This window comes from Haliotis cracherodii, unplaced genomic scaffold (assembly GCF_022045235.1).
Source record: "Haliotis cracherodii isolate W230 unplaced genomic scaffold, xgHalCrac1.p SCAF_2, whole genome shotgun sequence".
NCBI classification, from domain to species: domain Eukaryota; kingdom Metazoa; phylum Mollusca; class Gastropoda; order Lepetellida; family Haliotidae; genus Haliotis; species Haliotis cracherodii.
The window spans coordinates 28,099,159-28,116,777 of NW_027266275.1; the positions used below are offsets into that span (position 1 = coordinate 28,099,159).

The following is a 17,619-nucleotide window of genomic DNA, read 5'->3' on the forward strand; positions in this document are numbered from 1 at the left end:
GTGTTGGGGAGGGGAGGGGGTCACGAGTACATTCTAGACCTACTCGCCTTCGCCTTTTGCCTTCAACCCTAATCCGGAAAATTGCGCTGTGTAAAATATTACAATAGCAACAACCATTCTTACCATCCAACCACTGTTCTATGCAAATCAAAACTTGCCGGTCTCCTCGTGATTTTGAAACAGCTATTATTTGACAAAAAAGAAACCGCCTCGTCAGAGCATTGTTGATCCTATCTTCCTGTCACACATGAGCGGTATTCCCTGTTACTATATATAACCTATATCTTCAAAATACTTCCTTCTTTGTCGTGGACGGTATGGCGGTGTATGTGTTGCTGCAGCTCAGCGTGTTGGTGGTGGCGACATCAGCAGGACACACCACCTACAACAACAGACCAGTGATAGGTAAGTCAGTACCTATGAAAAGGTCCCTCCCTGAACTGTTGAAACGACTTATGCATTCGCTCAGCTCAGTCAGAGTAACTGAAAAAACGGAGACCTGCACAGAGCGCAGCGACCTCTGCCGGGTCTTCATCAATAGAATACTGGGGGTCCTACATACACGACCCGCTCGTATATCGTTGTCAGGCTTATTCTAGAGAGGAGACCCCGGGGTATTCGGGGTTAGAATATAGCTAGGTTTATGGCTGGGACGGGTAACTCGGATACTCGTGTCGGGTGGGTCCTGAGTAGGACCCGGGTACCCACATGACTACCCGGACCCGTGGTTAGTCACGTGACATACTGTTTACAATAACATGACATTAACAATAAAACTCTACAAGATAGTACAGCTATAATGTATATATGTATAGCTAATAGCTATAATGTTCACATTTCTTTCTCACTATTCGTTCTGACTTTTATATGTTCGAGTAAGGATATAGAGGTTATCACGCGAGTGTGTTTGGGGATGGTAAATATCCTGCATTAGGAATAAACATTGTATTTAGCGAGCCTTGGCGAGCTAAATACATAGTGTTTATTCCTAATGCAGGATATTTACCATCCCCAAACACACAAGCGTGATAACCTCTTTATCATATAATGTCATTCTTTAATTCTGTGTTTCAAAATCGCTTTCCCTCTCTCACAAACATTACCGAAACATTGCGAGTTTTCCTGGAATGCGCGCATTAATATTTATTACGTCACAGGGTAAGTGATGTGTCAGTCGGACAGTGACAGTAGCCAGTATAGTTCCAACTAAAATCTGTTTCTTATACAGTGGCGAAGCAACATATACGCAAAACAACAGTTGTTTTAAATTGTCTTTCGCGGCAATCCATCGGTCTATTCGCTAGAGTAACTGTCCTTTGTCAAAGGGAAACTACTCTAAACCTTGTCTATGAGACGTCACGGCCACAGTCAGATGTTGTTGACAGTCAGTCTGTTCTGTCATAACGTTCAGAAGTGTAGTCAGATGTACACACGGCGACAAAACGAAACAAGGTAACAATTCAAACATATTTCGGCCAAATACAACTATTTTATTTGGGGGAGAAGGTTTCAAGCCGCAGAGGTCTACAAGCACAGATATGGCTACTGATCCCGCTTGGCTCGGCCTCGTGCCCTCGCAAAATTGTTTCGAAATTTATATCTCCAAAGTTGCTAAAACTTATAAAATGCCTTAGCTACGTCACAGTTAGACACTGATTTTCAGTATGTTAGACTGTTTTTTTTTAAAATGATAGCAATTATCCCTGTAGTTTATCCAGATTCCCGATGGTTAATTCTGACTCGATCGCCGAATGACGAGGGCGACGCCATGTTTGTTTATAAACAGTGAAAGTAGTCCTACTTGACCTTTGATATTTGCATCTCTATCCGCATATGACCCCAACGGATATCGTTTTTATCCGTTGGCTTTATCCTGTCGAGAAACCTACCCATTATATGATAAAAAGCGTCTATCAACTGCAGTGTATACATGATCATGTATCTAATAGTTTTTGCCAGGGCTGCGGTAAAACGATTCCCATTCGGACATTTTGTACCCGACTCATGAGACCTATAGCGGGTATCCGGGTAGGGCCGGATAATAGGGTGTCGGGTACCCGGGTAGTTAATTTGGACTCGTCAACCAAGCAACCTATGCTGGTCGTAAGAGGAGTCTAAATGGATCGGGTGGTCAGGGTCGCATAGTTTATGCATGTCATCACATCCCAATTGCGTAGATTGGTGATCATGATGTCAATCACTTGATTGTCTGGTCTAGACTCGACAATTTACAGACTGCTGTCATAAAGCTGGAATATTACTGAGTGCGGCGTTAAACAACAAACATATAGTATAGCGTATAGTTACATGAGGTGATATGGATAATATGAAGCCTCATAAAAAACAAAACCACAAAAATGTAGTTATGAGTGTAATCTCATTCATGAGGTGAGGTGAAATGGGGTTTAACGTCGCATCCAAAATTATTGCACTTTAATGGCGACGTACATGCACGTATGCCTACGTGTGTGTGTGTGTGTGTGTGTGTGTGTGTTTGGCTGCTTGTACTAGTCCGGACTGATGCCGATTTATAGTGCTAGCCCACTGAGGTACCATGCCGCAGTTTTACATGAATACCCTACTCAGACACAGTATACTGACCCCGAGCCTACCATTCACTCCCTTAATGCCGAGCGCCAGACATGGTAACAACAAGTACCATCTTTTAACGTCTTTTGGTATGACGCGGCAGGGGATCGAACCCTGGACCTTCCTCTCTCCGGGCAGAAGCTCTACCACTAGACCACGAAGGCGGTCCATGCAAGAGGTAATCTTATGTCATCATAATTCCATCATTATTGAGTTTTAAAGCGCCTAATATTCGACCAGGACTGCTCAGTGGCGCTGTTACATAATAATATTAGTATTATTACCGGTCAATAAATCAGTGTGCGCTCGATAATCGTTCTCAGCTCCCTGAAAAGAATGCAACCCAAGCTGTCTGTGAGGCGCTAGGCGGTTAACAGTCGTCCTACCGGGTACCCATTCACTGCTGGGTGAACAGAGGAATGTTATTGATAAAGTCACTTGCCTGAGGTGACATCACATGAGCTACACGTGCTTCAGTGTGGGGCGGGACCGAAGCCCAAGAAGCACTGAGGAAGTCAACGCGGTCATCCATCCGCGACCAACGTTGCATGCTTATCGCCACCTGATTTGAGACCCATGCGCTGTGCAGGGACCACGCGCCACCACGCGCAACCACGCTGTGTGACAACATAGTAATACCAACCCACTAACATGTAAAAGTAAATCATACGAAAGAGAACCACCCTACATCCACTGGACTAGCTACGTGTATCAGCGGGAACCAGGCTCACGTTGTGTGCCGTGGTTCACTTCACGCTCTCTTGATTCAATGCTGTTTCACTGTGTCCCTGTGTATTGGGAGTAATTCGTCCTTGGTATTTGTGTTACAACTCTCAGCCTATTGTTGAACAACCTTCAGTAACTATGTCATGTGCATAGCTGTTAAATCCACTGATTTTTAGTATGCAGATGGTAACCGTTATAGGTTTACTGATACAAAATATGTAGGTATACATCATCAGTGTAGATCTCGGTCTGGTATTGGGTTACCTAGCTGTTAGGATTATTCATACATAACCTAGACTCAGCGCCAAGAGAAACGCGAAACATAGAAACATATAGAGAAGTATATCCGTTAAGATGAGATGTTTCCAATGTGTACCAATTAATGACAAAACTAACCATCAGTAAAGAGATATCACAAAGTGTCTTTATTCTTATCACTATATGCTGCACATTATTTTCCAAACTTCTTCAAACTTTACACGCTAATGCTGCACGAGACAAATGGTGCATCTCGAGTCATGATGCGTTCACATGTGATGCGTTCATGAGCATCGGAGAGAGAGAGAGAGAGAGAGAGAGAGAGAGAGAGTTCACGGAGGTACATTCTGCACGATAGGGAACACTTACACATTCCTGCATTAGTCATGTATGTCACACCGGAAGTAGTCAATGGCTCGTGGGTAAGTGAAAGGACAACTCGACATAGAGCTGAACACTTGCTTGAAGGCATGTGTCCTACAGATAACACCCTCTTCCTGAAGGCTGTACAGGAAGTGTATAGAGCTCATTGTCTGTTTGCTAACTTCCTCCATTTAATTGTTGAATAGATTAAACCACCCCCCTGCTGATTCTGTTCCCATGAGAAGTGAGTGACGTCTTACGCCGCATTTAGCATAGTGCAGCATTATCTCGGCGGAGAACAACGCAGATGGGCGTAACACATGACACTGGATAGTCTGGTCCAGACTCGATTAGGGATTTTGTATGGAGACCATCTATTTTTTGGGCTACATCTGCAAGCATGAATATTACGTTTAGTGTCATTGCTTTCGTGATCATATCACAAAACGTATAACATATTTACATTCGTCCATCATTGTGAATTACTTATAAATTTCTTTAATCAAGTACTTACAAATCAAACATGTTATACATTTTTGGAAGTAGTAATAAATGGTATTTTTTCGATTGTACGCATCCTATATTGTAATACACAAGAGTTATCCCCCTTGCAGGTGTCCTCGCTCAGGCCACAGCCAGCAGGACACATGGCGACACCTATATCCCGGCCAACTATGTCAAGTACCTGGAGCAGGCCGGGGCCAGGGTAGTTCCAATCAGGTGAGGTCGCTCATCTAATACTTCAGGTAGGCGGGGCCAGGGTAGTGCCAGTCAGGTGAGGTCAGTCATCTAATACTTCAGGTAGGCGGGGCCAGGGTAGTGCCAGTCAGGTGAGGTCAGTCATCGAATACTTCAGGTAGGCGGGGCCAGGGTAGTGCCAGTCAGGTGAGGTCAATCATTTAATACTTCAGGTAGGCGGGGCCAAGGTAGAGCCAGTTAGGTGAGGTCAATCATCTATTACTTTAGGTAGGCGGAGCCAGGATAGTGCCAGTCAGGTGAGAGTGACAGACGTGGCCATGTGGTCACCTTCCCAACATAGTTGGGTACTCGTTGTAGTAGAGTTAGTTCCCCTTCCTGTTCACCCGTGCTCCCCACGACAGTTTCATGGTATTCAATGTAACTCCGAACTTGGCTGATCAAGGCACGAGGTTGAGAAGACTATCCGCGGATTGTATAGTCTGGGATAACCAGGAGAACACGATTTAGTAGACAAGGGTTGTAACGGTGACTGAAGTATGACACATGACGCTGATGTCTGTCATCCTCCATTGCAGAGTGAGGGAACCAGGCTCCTACTACGCCAAGCTCTTCTCGCAGATCAACGGGTAAGGCAATTGTGTTCTTGTTGTTTCACATTCTTCATAAGCTAGCTTTGACGTATGGTGATTTACACAGTTATATGTGCTTACTATGTTGCCGTGACATGAGAACACTTGTGTCCCACAGAGTGTTGTTCCCCGGGGGTAGTGTCGGCATTGTAAGCAGCGACTACGCCAAGGCGGCCCGGATCATCTACGACATGGCGGTGAAGGTAGGAGCCACGTGTAGCCTCAGATCAGACACAAACACTGTCCTTGTACGCAGCAGGTGATACACAGTTAACATGTACCTGTACATCCCAAAGTGACACACGCACAATAGTATATGTCCTTGTGCGCGCACGCACACACACGCACACACATATGCGCGAAGTACACGTGACTCAGATTCATGCGTATTATTTACCAGCTGGACACAGACAGAGAGCTATTTAGAGTCATCCAAAGCTATTACACGACTAATGCACGTGCTTAGTACCATGTAAACCAAGGACGCTGCAACTGGTCCGTTTCATGGTGTTCTGTTGCCCCGTGTCTCCGCCAGGCTAACGACGCCGGGGATCACTTCCCCTTGTGGGGTACCTGTCAAGGCTTCCAACTCCTCACCAACCTGACGGCCCGGCACAACCTTCTTCAAGCCGTGGATGCCTCCGACATCAGCCTGCCTCTTGATCTAGCTCCAGGTGAGACAACGGTGTGACCATCAACCAGGTAGCTAGGACGTAACACTGTTTCACAGATGACGTCTCAGAAATATCGCCATTGACACGAACAACCTAGTGATACAATTCTGTGACTGTAAGAATTGTAAGAATTTCATGGTGTAATTGTTTTGTGGTCCAGCGCCATTGTTTTGTATTTCGCCAAGGCAACGTGTAAATCATGTTCTGGTCAATGTTGTGTTGTTAAGGATAACACATGCACTGTATAAATCATGCTCTGGTCAATGTTGTGTTGTTAAGGATAACACGTGCACTGTATAAATCATGCTCTGATCAATGTTGTGTTGTTAAGGATAACACGTGCACTGTATAAATCATGCTCTGTTCAATGCTATCCTTCAGATGCCAAGTCCAGCAGGCTGTTGAGTCGACTGTCACAGAAGACGTTTCACATACTGACCACTGAGAACGTCACCCCCAACTTCCACCACTACGGATTATTGCTGGAGGTGAGGCATGGCTGGTGGGGTACATGTATTAAAACACATCTGTGACGTCATTCTATTGTTTGAACACTCCATTATTTTTCAGGAATGGAGAGTTGCTTGTCAACTGTACATTATCTTGAAGCAGCATTTGAATTTTTCAAATATTTTCAACTACAGAATATTTTGTCAAAGTGTAAAAGTAGGGATGAGTTTTAAGTAGGGGAATATCCTCGTAAGTCTCCATTCCTTAAAAATAATGGGCCTCGGCCCCTGCGGGGCCTCTGCTCCATTATTTTTAAGGAATGGAGAGTTACTCGGACATTCCCCTCTACGTAATGGGTAGGACACGTGTAACGAAGGGAAGGACACGTGTAACGAAGGGAAGGACACGTTTAATGAATTGTAGGACACGTGTTATGAAGGAGGGACACCTAATGAAGGGTAGGACACGTGTTATGAAGGGTAGGACACGTGTAATGAAGGGTAGGACACGTGTACTGAAGGGTGGAGCACGTTTATGGAGGAATGTGCACCTATACTGTATGTATTATCGACATTCTACTTCATGGCATAACATTATATCCACGTTTAGCTATGTCATGTTCAAATGCGCTAGATATGTACTTATGACCGTGGTTCTGGCTGATAAATATCAACATCCCTTGCCATGGCATGCCATGTTCATATGTTGTATATATTCTGTCCCCAGACGTACAACCAGACCAAGTCGCTCACCTCCTTCTACAGACTCATCTCCACAAACAGAGGCCGGAAGGGGAAGGTGTTTGTGTCCACCATAGAAGGTACAGAACACTCCTGTAACCTCCTGTAGCCATCTCGTGTTACACCCTGTAAGCCTGACATATACCACAATACCCCTATAACCTCCTGCAGCCATCTCGTGTTACACCCAGTAAGCCTGACATATACCACAATACCCCTGTAACCTCCTGCAGCCATCTCGTGTTACACCCTGTAGTTTTGACAGATACCAGAATACCCATACATGCGTCATTGCGACCTCTGCTGTAGTACATCTAAAGTAACGTAAGCCCATTAAGTTCCGATCTTTCTACTCTGATACCAGAGCTCCCTGTGTTAAGGTTTCACGGCATCTCCAAAGAAGGTCGGGTTAGGTGAACACTGAGCGATCTTTGATCGTTTAATCTATTCGAAGAATGAGTGGGTTCTAGAGCCAATTAGAAGTCAGCTTTCTATAAAGAGTGAAGCTTTATATATTATTCAGAAATTTCGATTTTAACAAAAGAAAATAACAGAAGACACAAATATGCCTCGATGGTACATCTCTTTGGGTGTAGATGCCACGGAGCTCAGGCACGACAGGCTGTGTTCACTTTCCACAACAATATAATGTGGCGGCCTTTATTATATGTCGTTCTAGTTCGTTTTGAGAAATCAGATATGTTTGCATGGATGCTTCAATCTTCCCGAGGCAAGTGAGTTAACTGACTATAAAAGTCCAGTTTCCACCCTTGCCGAACTAGGCTGGTATTATGGAGTTACATTTTGGCTGGACTAACGAGTCTATGCATAGTCCAATCAAAATCGCGCACCGAAATCGAAATCCGGTTCGTAGAGTGTCATGCAGATTTCGGTCGACTGCAGGATTTGCAAAGCATGTGCACCGCCAACTCGTTGTCCACAGATATTTACTAAATATTTTCATGTTTTTAATGAAGGTGCTCACGTGATTTGATGCACTTTCCGATGTAAGACTCTTTTTATCACAATATAGATCTTGATTATCGATCAGATCGTCTTGACTGAGCGCCACCGTTTTGCTTGAAACAAATGCAAGTGATACGAGAGGTTGACTCTGATTGGTCATTAGGAGAGGCATAGAAAGGACATAACTCGTAATAGCCACTGGAGGCGCTACGATCGAGCCCAGGAATTCCAGCCTAGTTCGGCAAGGGTGGAAACTGGACTTTCAAAGTCAGTTAACTCTCTTGCCTCGAGAAGATGGGATGCTTCGCGCTCTCCTATCGAGAATTAGGAAGTATTGACGCTGAACGGCTGATCAGAAAGTTCACCTGACGAGGTGTCCTCAGATCTTCAGAGGTATCGTATCGGAGTAAAGGATCCGCTTTTGATTAGATAAGGAGTGACGATTAAAACCTGTCTAGTGTCACCGTCTTCGCTTCAGCCTACAAGTACCCGTTCTATGGCACCCAGTGGCACCCTGAAAAGATCAACTTCGACTGGAACCCCAAGCATGCGCTGGACCATACCAGCAATGGCGTCGCCATCTCACACTTCTTCTCCGCCTTCTTCATCGGCGAAGGTAAACGTTGTGTTCATATATAGTTAACCTGGTGACTGTTAATGAGTGGTGTATATTTTAATAAAAGTATTCGACCCATGAAAATCTGCGATAGAATAGGTCTTCAGCAAAACACTCTTGCTGTTAAAGGCGACTATGCTCGTTGTAAGAGGCGACTAACGGGATCGGGTGGTCAGGCTCGCTGACTTGGTTGATGCATGTCATCGTTTCCCAATTGCGTGAATCTCATGATATCAATCACTGGACTCGAATATTTGCAGAATGCCGTCATATTGCTGGAGTGCGGCTTAAACAACAAACAAACAAACAAACAAATAACAGCTGTATTCCAGCTTTATCATGGCGGGAGACTCATTGTTATCATGAAGGGGTGCTAGATCTCCATGTGCAGGAGTTGGCATCATGTGCGCTGGGTGGAGGAGTGTTAGGCTTTACTATTTAGGTTAGACATGGGAGCTGGTTTGCACGAGAGATAGTTGCTTGACATCGGGGGCGTTAGAGGGGAGGAGTGTTAGGCTCTACTATTTTTATGACAACGGTCTGTAAATAATCGAGGCTGGACCAGACATTCCAGTGAGGGATATCATGAGCATCGATGTACGAAATTGGGAAAGGTTGCCATGCATCGACCAAGTCAGCGAGCCTGACCACCTGATCCCATTAGTCGCCTCTTACGACAGGCATAGTCACCTCTTGCAGCATACATCGGCTGCTGAAGACCAATTCTAACCAGGATCTTCAAGGTGAATGTTTTGTGAGGGCATGGATATAACATACATATATTTTGAAGAGACAGATGTGTACGCCAGAGGGTATATGAGAATATGTCGGTGTTCTTTGAGAATAGGTATATCATTTGCAGAAATGGAATAGTTGAGAAGCTGAACAGGGCGGGGTGTTTTTTATTTCTACGGCCCAAGTGGATGAGGATGCTGTATGTTTCAGCTCGTCTAAGTGGTCACAAGTTCCCCAACGTTCAAGCCGCTGCAGACGCCGTCATCGAGAACTTCTACATGAACTACCAAGATGACGGCACATTCGAACAGATCTACTATTTCAACTACACCAAAACGTCCGCATAGATTATCTACATTCTGGCACATCAACTATTTCCACAATTCTACGACCTCAAACCTACTTCGGAATAATCCAACAAATCTACTACGTTTGTAACTTAAAGCAAACTGCCGGACAAAAGAAAGTATACACACGTGTGATGGTGGCTGAAACTGGAACAAAGAAGAAATGGCTATTCGATCTTCAGCGACTGTTTTAATAACGTTTGTAATTTATTTTGTCAAATTCAATTTGCAAGTGTATAAATTCTTTTGCCCAGCAGTTTTTTTTCAGTTGGAGACATGTTGTACAGCTACTATTTCGTCTGTCTGCAAGTTCTTGCAGAACCCTATAGAAATATCATTTTCAATCTCATATATTTACTTAGTTGGTGAGTGAATGCTCTTTAACATTGCAGCTATATTCTAGCTATATCACCTCGTGCACATCTCCAGTAAACTAACATACCCAGAATTATCTGCTGTTAAAGGTGATGACGTCATGAAACCAGATACGTCCGGGGCTAATATTGGGACATGCGTGTTTGTGTTTAGTGGTAATGGGTGAGATTGAGTTGATATTTAACGTCGCATCGGTATTATTTCAGCCATATAGCAACGTGAACAAGTTGATATATATACAATTAAGTCATGAATACAAAGTTATATATAAAAACAAATATGTCAAACATATTTGGGCATAACAATATGATTAATAACTGGGTTTTTTTTACATTAATTTTCATTGATCATAATGCAAATTGTAGATTCCGTGTACTACCACTAGGACAGGGTAAATCTTTATTCTTTAGTCTATTGGCAAGTCTTGTTATGACGTTATATGGACGTGGAAGTTCTAATGTGAGTATTTACATTCCAAAACCAATCTATGGACGGTCAAGTGAGTACAAATAAGAAAAATGTTCCGATTCCAGAAAAGGAACAATTTAAAGAATCGTTTGAAATCTATTCATGTACTGTATAAACGTGGCCGCTGAAACAAAATTTCCAATTCTTTCATCTTGTTTGTATTGTATTGTTTACTGAATGTATATATGTATTTATGTGTACTACCTTTGGTGTGTTTTCGAGTCATAAAAAAATAACTGATCAAGGAAAGCTACACACAGTGCACACAGTACACGTTCCCCTGTCTATATTGTCTATACTGTCTATACTGTCTGTCTATATTGTCTATAATGTCTATATTGTCTCGTCATCTCAGGCATGTTCAAGTGTTTTATTCTTATAATAAATATATCCTTATTAATGATTGTTTTGTATTTCTACCGGAATCAGCTAATGTTGAGATATGCCCACAGTTACAGTCGACCCGTGAAGATCCGGGTTGAATAGGTCTTCCGCAACCCATGCTTGCCGTTGAAGACGACTGCCCCTGTCGTGAGTGAGTGAGTGAGTTTGGTTTTACGCCGCTTTTAGCAATATTCCAGCAATATCACGGCGGGGGACACCAGAAATGGGCTTCACACATTGTACCCATGTCGGGATTCGAACCCGGGTCTTCGGCGTGACGAGCGAACGCTTGAACCACTAGGCTACCCGACCGCCCCCCTGTCGTGAGAGGCGACTAACGGGATTTGGTGGTCAGGCTCGCTGACTTGGTTGATGCGAATCATCGTATCCCAGTTGCGTGGATACATGCTCATGATGTCAGTCACTGGATTTTCTGGTCCAGACTCGATTATTTACAGACCGCCGTTTTAAAGCTGGAATATTGCTGAGTACGGCGTTAAACAACAAATAAACAAACAAACAAACACAATTACAGTCGAACCTCGTTGAGTCGATCTTGGATGTGTCGAATATATTCCCTATTGTCTTGAACTCATTTGGGAGACCAAAGTATTCAAATTAAGCATAAAATCACCTGATGTCTCGAACCCCGGATAATTCGAACTTTGTTCCAGGTCCACGAGCTCGACACATCGAAGTTGGACTGTATGTTCAATGGCCTCGTGTCCATTGGTAGTTTTCCTCTAGACTTTGAAATTACTTCGTTAATAAATCACGATTATTTACAGGCCGCCGTCATACAGCTGCAATATTGCTGAGTGCGTCAATATTTTTTTTTAAAAAACAAACAAATATATACTCATGTCATCTATGACATCAGGTATAGACATATTACACGTGATATATATTCCAAGATGGTGTCCCAGTGTCACACGAACACAATAACCATCAAGGTTTGCTTTACACACTATTTTGTGAACTATTTGTTTGTTTGTTGTTTAACGCCGCACTCAGAAATATTCCAGGTAAATGAATAGCTGCCAGTCTGTAAATAATCGAGCCTGGACCAGACAATCCAGTGATTTTGTCATTCAAGGGATGGGACATATTATGTTTCATCTCCGTCAGTGACATGCTAGGGCGGCCATGTTGTACCCAGGTCTGTCAACACGAGTAACTAATAGGAGCCTTAGATCTCAAATTTAGCTGACACACCGTGACATGACATATTTCCTCTATTGGACACGCGACACCAAATACAAATCATAACGATCGCGCTTTGTGCGTGCAGGGTGTGTGCGTGGTTGTGTTTATGTGGGACGCCTGTGAATCATTTAGTCAATGCAGAGTTGATGCGGAACTATAAATATCAAGGAAATGCAAAGTCATCGGCCTGTAGACGCGCGTGACGCTGCACAATGAGCTTTTTCAGAAGGGTGTTGATCAAGCCGCCGTCAACACGCCTACTGAAGTCGTGCACTGTAAAATAAGGTAAGCATAGTACGTATACAGTAGGTTTCATCACGTAATTGTCGATGTAGGGTCCAGATTTGCGCTTCCCCCCCCCCCCCCCCGGCTGGCATGGAAGATGTTTCAGTAACTTATTACTCACAAATGTATCGCAGATAAAATGCTCATTGCTAACAAACAGGAAGTGAGTAGTCAGTTCTGACACTTAAAGCCCATGTTTTGTTAATCAGTGGGAATTTATCAACAACAAAAAATTGTGCCAGAAAATGCTACTAAAACAATTAAAACAAATTATGGTATCACAGATTTAACTGAAAAAATATCTAGTCGCAATATAAAATCAAATGGTCCAACCCTTAATTTTCGGGAGTTGTGAGTACACACATGTATTCATACAGTTCAGTTCAATGCCTTTATCAAAGGCGTATACAGATGTATGTACGTCTATGCCACTATCAAGCACCCACAGTATGTATTGTTTAGAAGATTTCACAGTTTGTTCCGTTTCGCTGTAGGATCCTTCTTCCTTCCTTGATCATTGATAGTTAAAGTTGTAACAAAAGGATCTTTTTTGAAGTTCAGATGGCGTCAAAAGCCAATAAGGACCAAGACCCTTGCCTGGCACAGTCCAAACGACATCAACCAGGAGTTGATCCACCACAGATCGATGTTACAGAACAGGTTACGCCATGCTGTGAAGTGGGTCATTGTGACGCGGAACGGTTGCGTGATGGTGCAGAAAGTGAGGATGTAGCCAGTGACGCAGCCAAACACAGTGCTGGGAGAAAGGATGAACACGGGGAAGCACATGAAGATCCTGGACGGAAGGACCACAAGCAGGAAGCACAGGAGGAGGAGATAGACGAATGCGGGGAAGTGTGTTCTCAAATACAGATTGATCAGCAACAGAATGAGTTGGAGGGAGAAGAGGATCTGTCACAGGAAACTGACACTGCACATCGGAGAAGTGTGAAGCAGTCAGTGCTACGTGATGGAAATGGATTTCTGCGTCATGCTACTGGAGATGACAGTGGACCTGGGGAGCTACCCAGCCCCCGTGCCTCCTGTTCTGACATGAAGGAAGTGAAAGAATTACTCACGGTCGTGCTGAGTTTGCAAAATGTCCTTTTGGAAGAGGTTCGCATGTTGAAAGATGAACACAGAAAGAATGCTGTGACAATGAACGAGGCGTTAGAGAGTCACAAGTCTGACTGTAGGACGTATACTGACAACCAGGTGCGATCCCTGGACTGTCGTCTCCACGGTCTGTCTGCGGTGCTGGACCACGTTCAGACGCGGTGCATGGAGGCCGAGCTAGCAAGGGAGACACACAGGCAGTCGGAGACGTTGTCCTCATCTGACGCCCTGGACGACGACGCGGGCGACGACAATGTCGGGACAAAAGCAGGTATGATTTTCTTGAGGTCGTACCTACACCAGATGTTCTGAACACACAATGCCATTTAGAAAGTGGTCAAAATGTAACAAATGTTATATCTGGGATAACACTTTCTTAGTAATGTACAGATTCTAGTATTTTTGAGGGTTGAGTCTCATCCGGGATTCGAACCCTCCACACTGCCATAGTCAGGTACCAACACACAAACTTAGCGATCTAACCCACTGAGCCACCGAGGCTTCCACAAAATGAAAGTCCGACAACTGGTAGTGTAGATCACATACTTTGTGTACCCCTCTGACCAGTGTAAATTGGCACGGCTCCTATGGCCGAAAGCTGTGAACCCACAATGCCACTTGGAGTTATCCCCAATGTAACATTTGTTACACTACATACTGCATCTTTCACACATTCTGCAGGTAGGCATTACGGCACTACTTAGGCTCCGTACATCGATATCATCGTAGTATAACCTTTCCAAAACTAACAAGTATCGCTTAACCTGCTATGAAACAATCCATCATGAAATCAGCCCTACTTCACTATGGGTGTATGACTGGCTTTGAAGACTGATTAGACCTATAATGGAACATTTCTGAACTTCCGTTCTGAAAAGAAATGTACACTGGCAGAAATAGTTAATGAAGTTTACTCAGTGAATTTCACTGTCCACTGTTCACTCAGACACGAACATGATTTTTCTAACCTGTTACAATAATATTTGCTAACTGGAGTGGTATAGGTGGCCTATTTTAGACTAGTACAATTTACTAATGCGTTAGTAGAGATTACTATCCATCTTTCAAAGAATCTTCTCATAATTTACTAACTGCAATAGATTCAGTTTATTCAGAATTCCAGGCCATCTGACCCATAGTACATTATATACATCTAACATTTAATGGTGCATCTTAATATCTCATTTGATACGAGGAACTTTGTACAAACATTTTGACAACTTGAGCATTTTTGGGGAATTTAAAGACGTACTCGTACATAAGTTTGCTGCAGCCAATATATAATTCGAATATGTGTATATTCTTCCAAGGACAAATTACGTTCTCCTGCATTACATGGGTAATAAAATAATGCACGACTTTCATCTTCTATTACAAAACAGGTTTTACACAAAATTTCAGGATCAAATAATTCACATTTACCTTTACAGAAATTTTGTGTACCAAGAGAATTCATACTTGATTTAAATTTTGCCAAAGCTTTTTATATAACAAATAGAGCTAATATCTGTTAAATAAAGTTCACATTCAAAGATAGATTTACATAAAGAGTAGATTCAAGCGATTTACGGTCACACAACGAGGCATGACGGATCTTCTTTTCCCCATTGTCAAGTGGTGTTTAACTGACAATTCTGTCATTCAAAGACAAAAAAAGAGCCATGGTTTAAGTTTAGTTTCACAATACAACGAAAAGTAAATGACAGGTAAATAAAATATACAATTCTTGTTTTACACTGGCAAACTAACCTGCCTTCTCATTGTGAACATGCAATAAAGTTCATAAGTGTGTCAGTCATTAAAGTAACATTAACAACGTTGTCAGGTCAATATGTAGCTAACACTCTGACTCATAACCATCTCCTTATTTCCTCAAAATGACGAGCCTGACACCGACAATGGCGGATGTGGGGAATGTCACGTGGTCTTGACGCCGAAACTGAAATATGATACCCTTTCTCTCCGCCACTTCCGCGTGCAATGTACCAGGCAGGATAGTAAATTCGCTGTTTACTAACCTGACCACTGTTGCTAATCAAGTTGGAAGAATTCACTTGACTTTTTGCTCAGTGTAGAATTACGGCTTCGATTTCATAAATTGATTAGGTTGTAAATGTTAAACTTACTTGGAAACAACATATTTTGGGGCATTGAACATTCAGACTAATGTTATTACTACTTGTTTGTTTTGCAGGTTTACCAGACAAAATTCACCAAGTAGAAAACAGATCATGGCTTCGTCAGAATCATTTGATGTTCATCAACAATTTGGATCCTAGAAATGGACTATTAATCGACAAACTTGTCCAAGACGATGTCTTGTTTCAGTCTGACGAGGAGACAATTCGGTCCCACTCCACAAGAAAGTGTCAGGTCCGAGAACTCGTGTCTAGAATTAATCGATGTGATTCAGATCAGTTCCTGAAGTTCAAGAACCACTTGAATTCAGAATATCCTCATTTGGAGTGTCTCTCGTCTGCTGAGGACAAAGAGAAGAAGAAATTTAGAGAAAAGTGTGTCGTCTGCAACCTCACAAAGATCGTCGATGTTCATGACATTGTAGATCACATGTACCAACAGAAGTGCATTGATTCTTGTACATACGAAACAATATGGAGAAGAGACGTTTCTCAAGCGGGATGGTGTCATCTGCTTCAAGGGGTGACCAGAAGTGATTCCAAATGTACAGAAGCCCTGGTGGCCGCATTGTCCAGGAAGTATCCTGTGCTTGCTCAGCGTGTAGCGTGTGCACAAGGAGACGTGCTCACGTGCTGCTGTAGCAAGATTAAGAAGGAGCATTAGACATTCACCAGTGGGAAAAAGGTCTCAGTAACGTTGTCTCTTGATGTAAAACATGTTCAGTCAGATTTTGTACCACATTCTCAATATCGAGAAAACTTCATGAACCTCAGATGGGCGTTTTGACAATGATTTGTTTGTTTGTTTGTTTGTTTTTTAACGCCTCACGGTGGTTTGTAAATAATCGAGTCTGGGCGAGACAATCAAGTGATTGATATCATGAACCACGCAACTTGGATACGATGACATGCATCAACCAAGTCAGCAGCCTGACCACCCGATCCTGTTAGTCGCCCCACACGACAAGCAAAGTCGCCTTTTACGGCAAGCATGGGTTGCTGAAGACCTATTTTATCCCAGATCTTCACGGGTCGTTTTGACAATGAACGCACATTTGTTCAATTCTAATATGTTTCAGAAATAAAACGTAAAGGGTGTTTTCATAACGTTTTTGGTGGTCTTTACCCTTACGCTATACGGATCTAGAGATCGACAAAAGAAAAATGCGACTGTGTTGTTCAATCAGAAGACACACCAATGGCAGCGACAAATGGTACCTAGGAGTGTATGCGGTTAAGTGTGTGTGTTTGTGTGTGTGTGTGTGTGTGTGTGTGTGTGTGTGTGTGTGTGTGTGTGTGCGTGCGTACGTGCGTGCACTCAGCATTGTGAATCCTACATCCAATTCTTACAGCCGTGTCTCGACCGACTTTCCAATCTCTATTATATATTCTTGTCCTGACGCACACCCAAACAACAAGCGTCATAATCCTATTCCTGTCCATACACCCAAACAACCTGCATCACATTCCTATTCCCGTCAACAAACCCTAACAACCCGCGTCATAATCTTATTCCTGTCCCTACACCCTAACAACCCGCATCTCATTCCTATTCCTGTCCATACACCCAAACAACCCACGTCATAATCTTATTCCTGTCCATACACCCAAACAACCCGCATCACATTCCTATTCCTGTCAACAAACCCTAACAACCCGTGTAATAATCTTATTCCTTTCCATACACTTAAACGACCAACGTCACATTCCTATTCCTGTCCATACACCAAAACAACCCGTGTAATAATCGTATTCCTTTCCATACACCCAAACAACCCGCATCACATTCCTATTCCCGTCAACAGACCCTAACAACCCGTGTAATAATCTTATTCCTTTCCATACACTTAAACGA

The 17,619-nt window shown here is 43.1% G+C and overlaps 2 protein-coding genes across 3 annotated transcripts; both read left to right on the forward strand.

Annotated features, from left to right (window-relative positions):
• Nucleotides 1–307: 307 nt before the first annotated feature.
• Nucleotides 308–10,500, forward strand: LOC139467930 (gamma-glutamyl hydrolase A-like). Its single transcript, XM_071249516.1, has 9 exons — nucleotides 308–405; nucleotides 4,551–4,656; nucleotides 5,211–5,261; nucleotides 5,383–5,467; nucleotides 5,800–5,938; nucleotides 6,320–6,426; nucleotides 7,115–7,208; nucleotides 8,573–8,710; nucleotides 9,656–10,500. The coding sequence occupies exons 1-9, from the start codon at nucleotides 318–320 to the stop codon at nucleotides 9,790–9,792; spliced, it is 945 nt and encodes a 314-aa protein (XP_071105617.1). The 5' UTR covers nucleotides 308–317; the 3' UTR covers nucleotides 9,793–10,500.
• Nucleotides 10,501–12,379: 1,879 nt separating this feature from the next.
• On the forward strand, nucleotides 12,380–16,786 carry LOC139468929 (uncharacterized). Of its 2 annotated transcripts, none has more exons than XM_071251069.1 (3): nucleotides 12,380–12,510; nucleotides 13,067–13,897; nucleotides 15,821–16,786. In XM_071251069.1, the coding sequence occupies exons 2-3, from the start codon at nucleotides 13,072–13,074 to the stop codon at nucleotides 16,426–16,428; spliced, it is 1,434 nt and encodes a 477-aa protein (XP_071107170.1). In that variant the 5' UTR covers nucleotides 12,380–12,510; nucleotides 13,067–13,071; the 3' UTR covers nucleotides 16,429–16,786. The 2 variants fall into 2 exon arrangements, with proteins under 2 accessions (XP_071107170.1, XP_071107169.1); XM_071251068.1 differs by having other exon boundaries at nucleotides 13,072–13,897.
• The last annotated feature ends 833 nt before the right edge of the window (nucleotides 16,787–17,619 follow it).

Coding starts and splice junctions, on each gene's coding strand:
- LOC139467930 (XM_071249516.1), top strand. CDS start 318: ATGGCGGTGTATGTGTTGCTGCAGCTCAGCGTGTTGGTGGTGGCGACA. Junction 406..4,550: donor CAACAACAGACCAGTGATAG/GTAAGTCAGTAC, acceptor TCCCCCTTGCAG/GTGTCCTCGCTCAGGCCACA. Junction 5,939..6,319: donor GCCTCTTGATCTAGCTCCAG/GTGAGACAACGG, acceptor GCTATCCTTCAG/ATGCCAAGTCCAGCAGGCTG.
- LOC139468929 (XM_071251069.1), top strand. CDS start 13,072: ATGGCGTCAAAAGCCAATAAGGACCAAGACCCTTGCCTGGCACAGTCC. Junction 13,898..15,820: donor CAATGTCGGGACAAAAGCAG/GTATGATTTTCT, acceptor TTTGTTTTGCAG/GTTTACCAGACAAAATTCAC.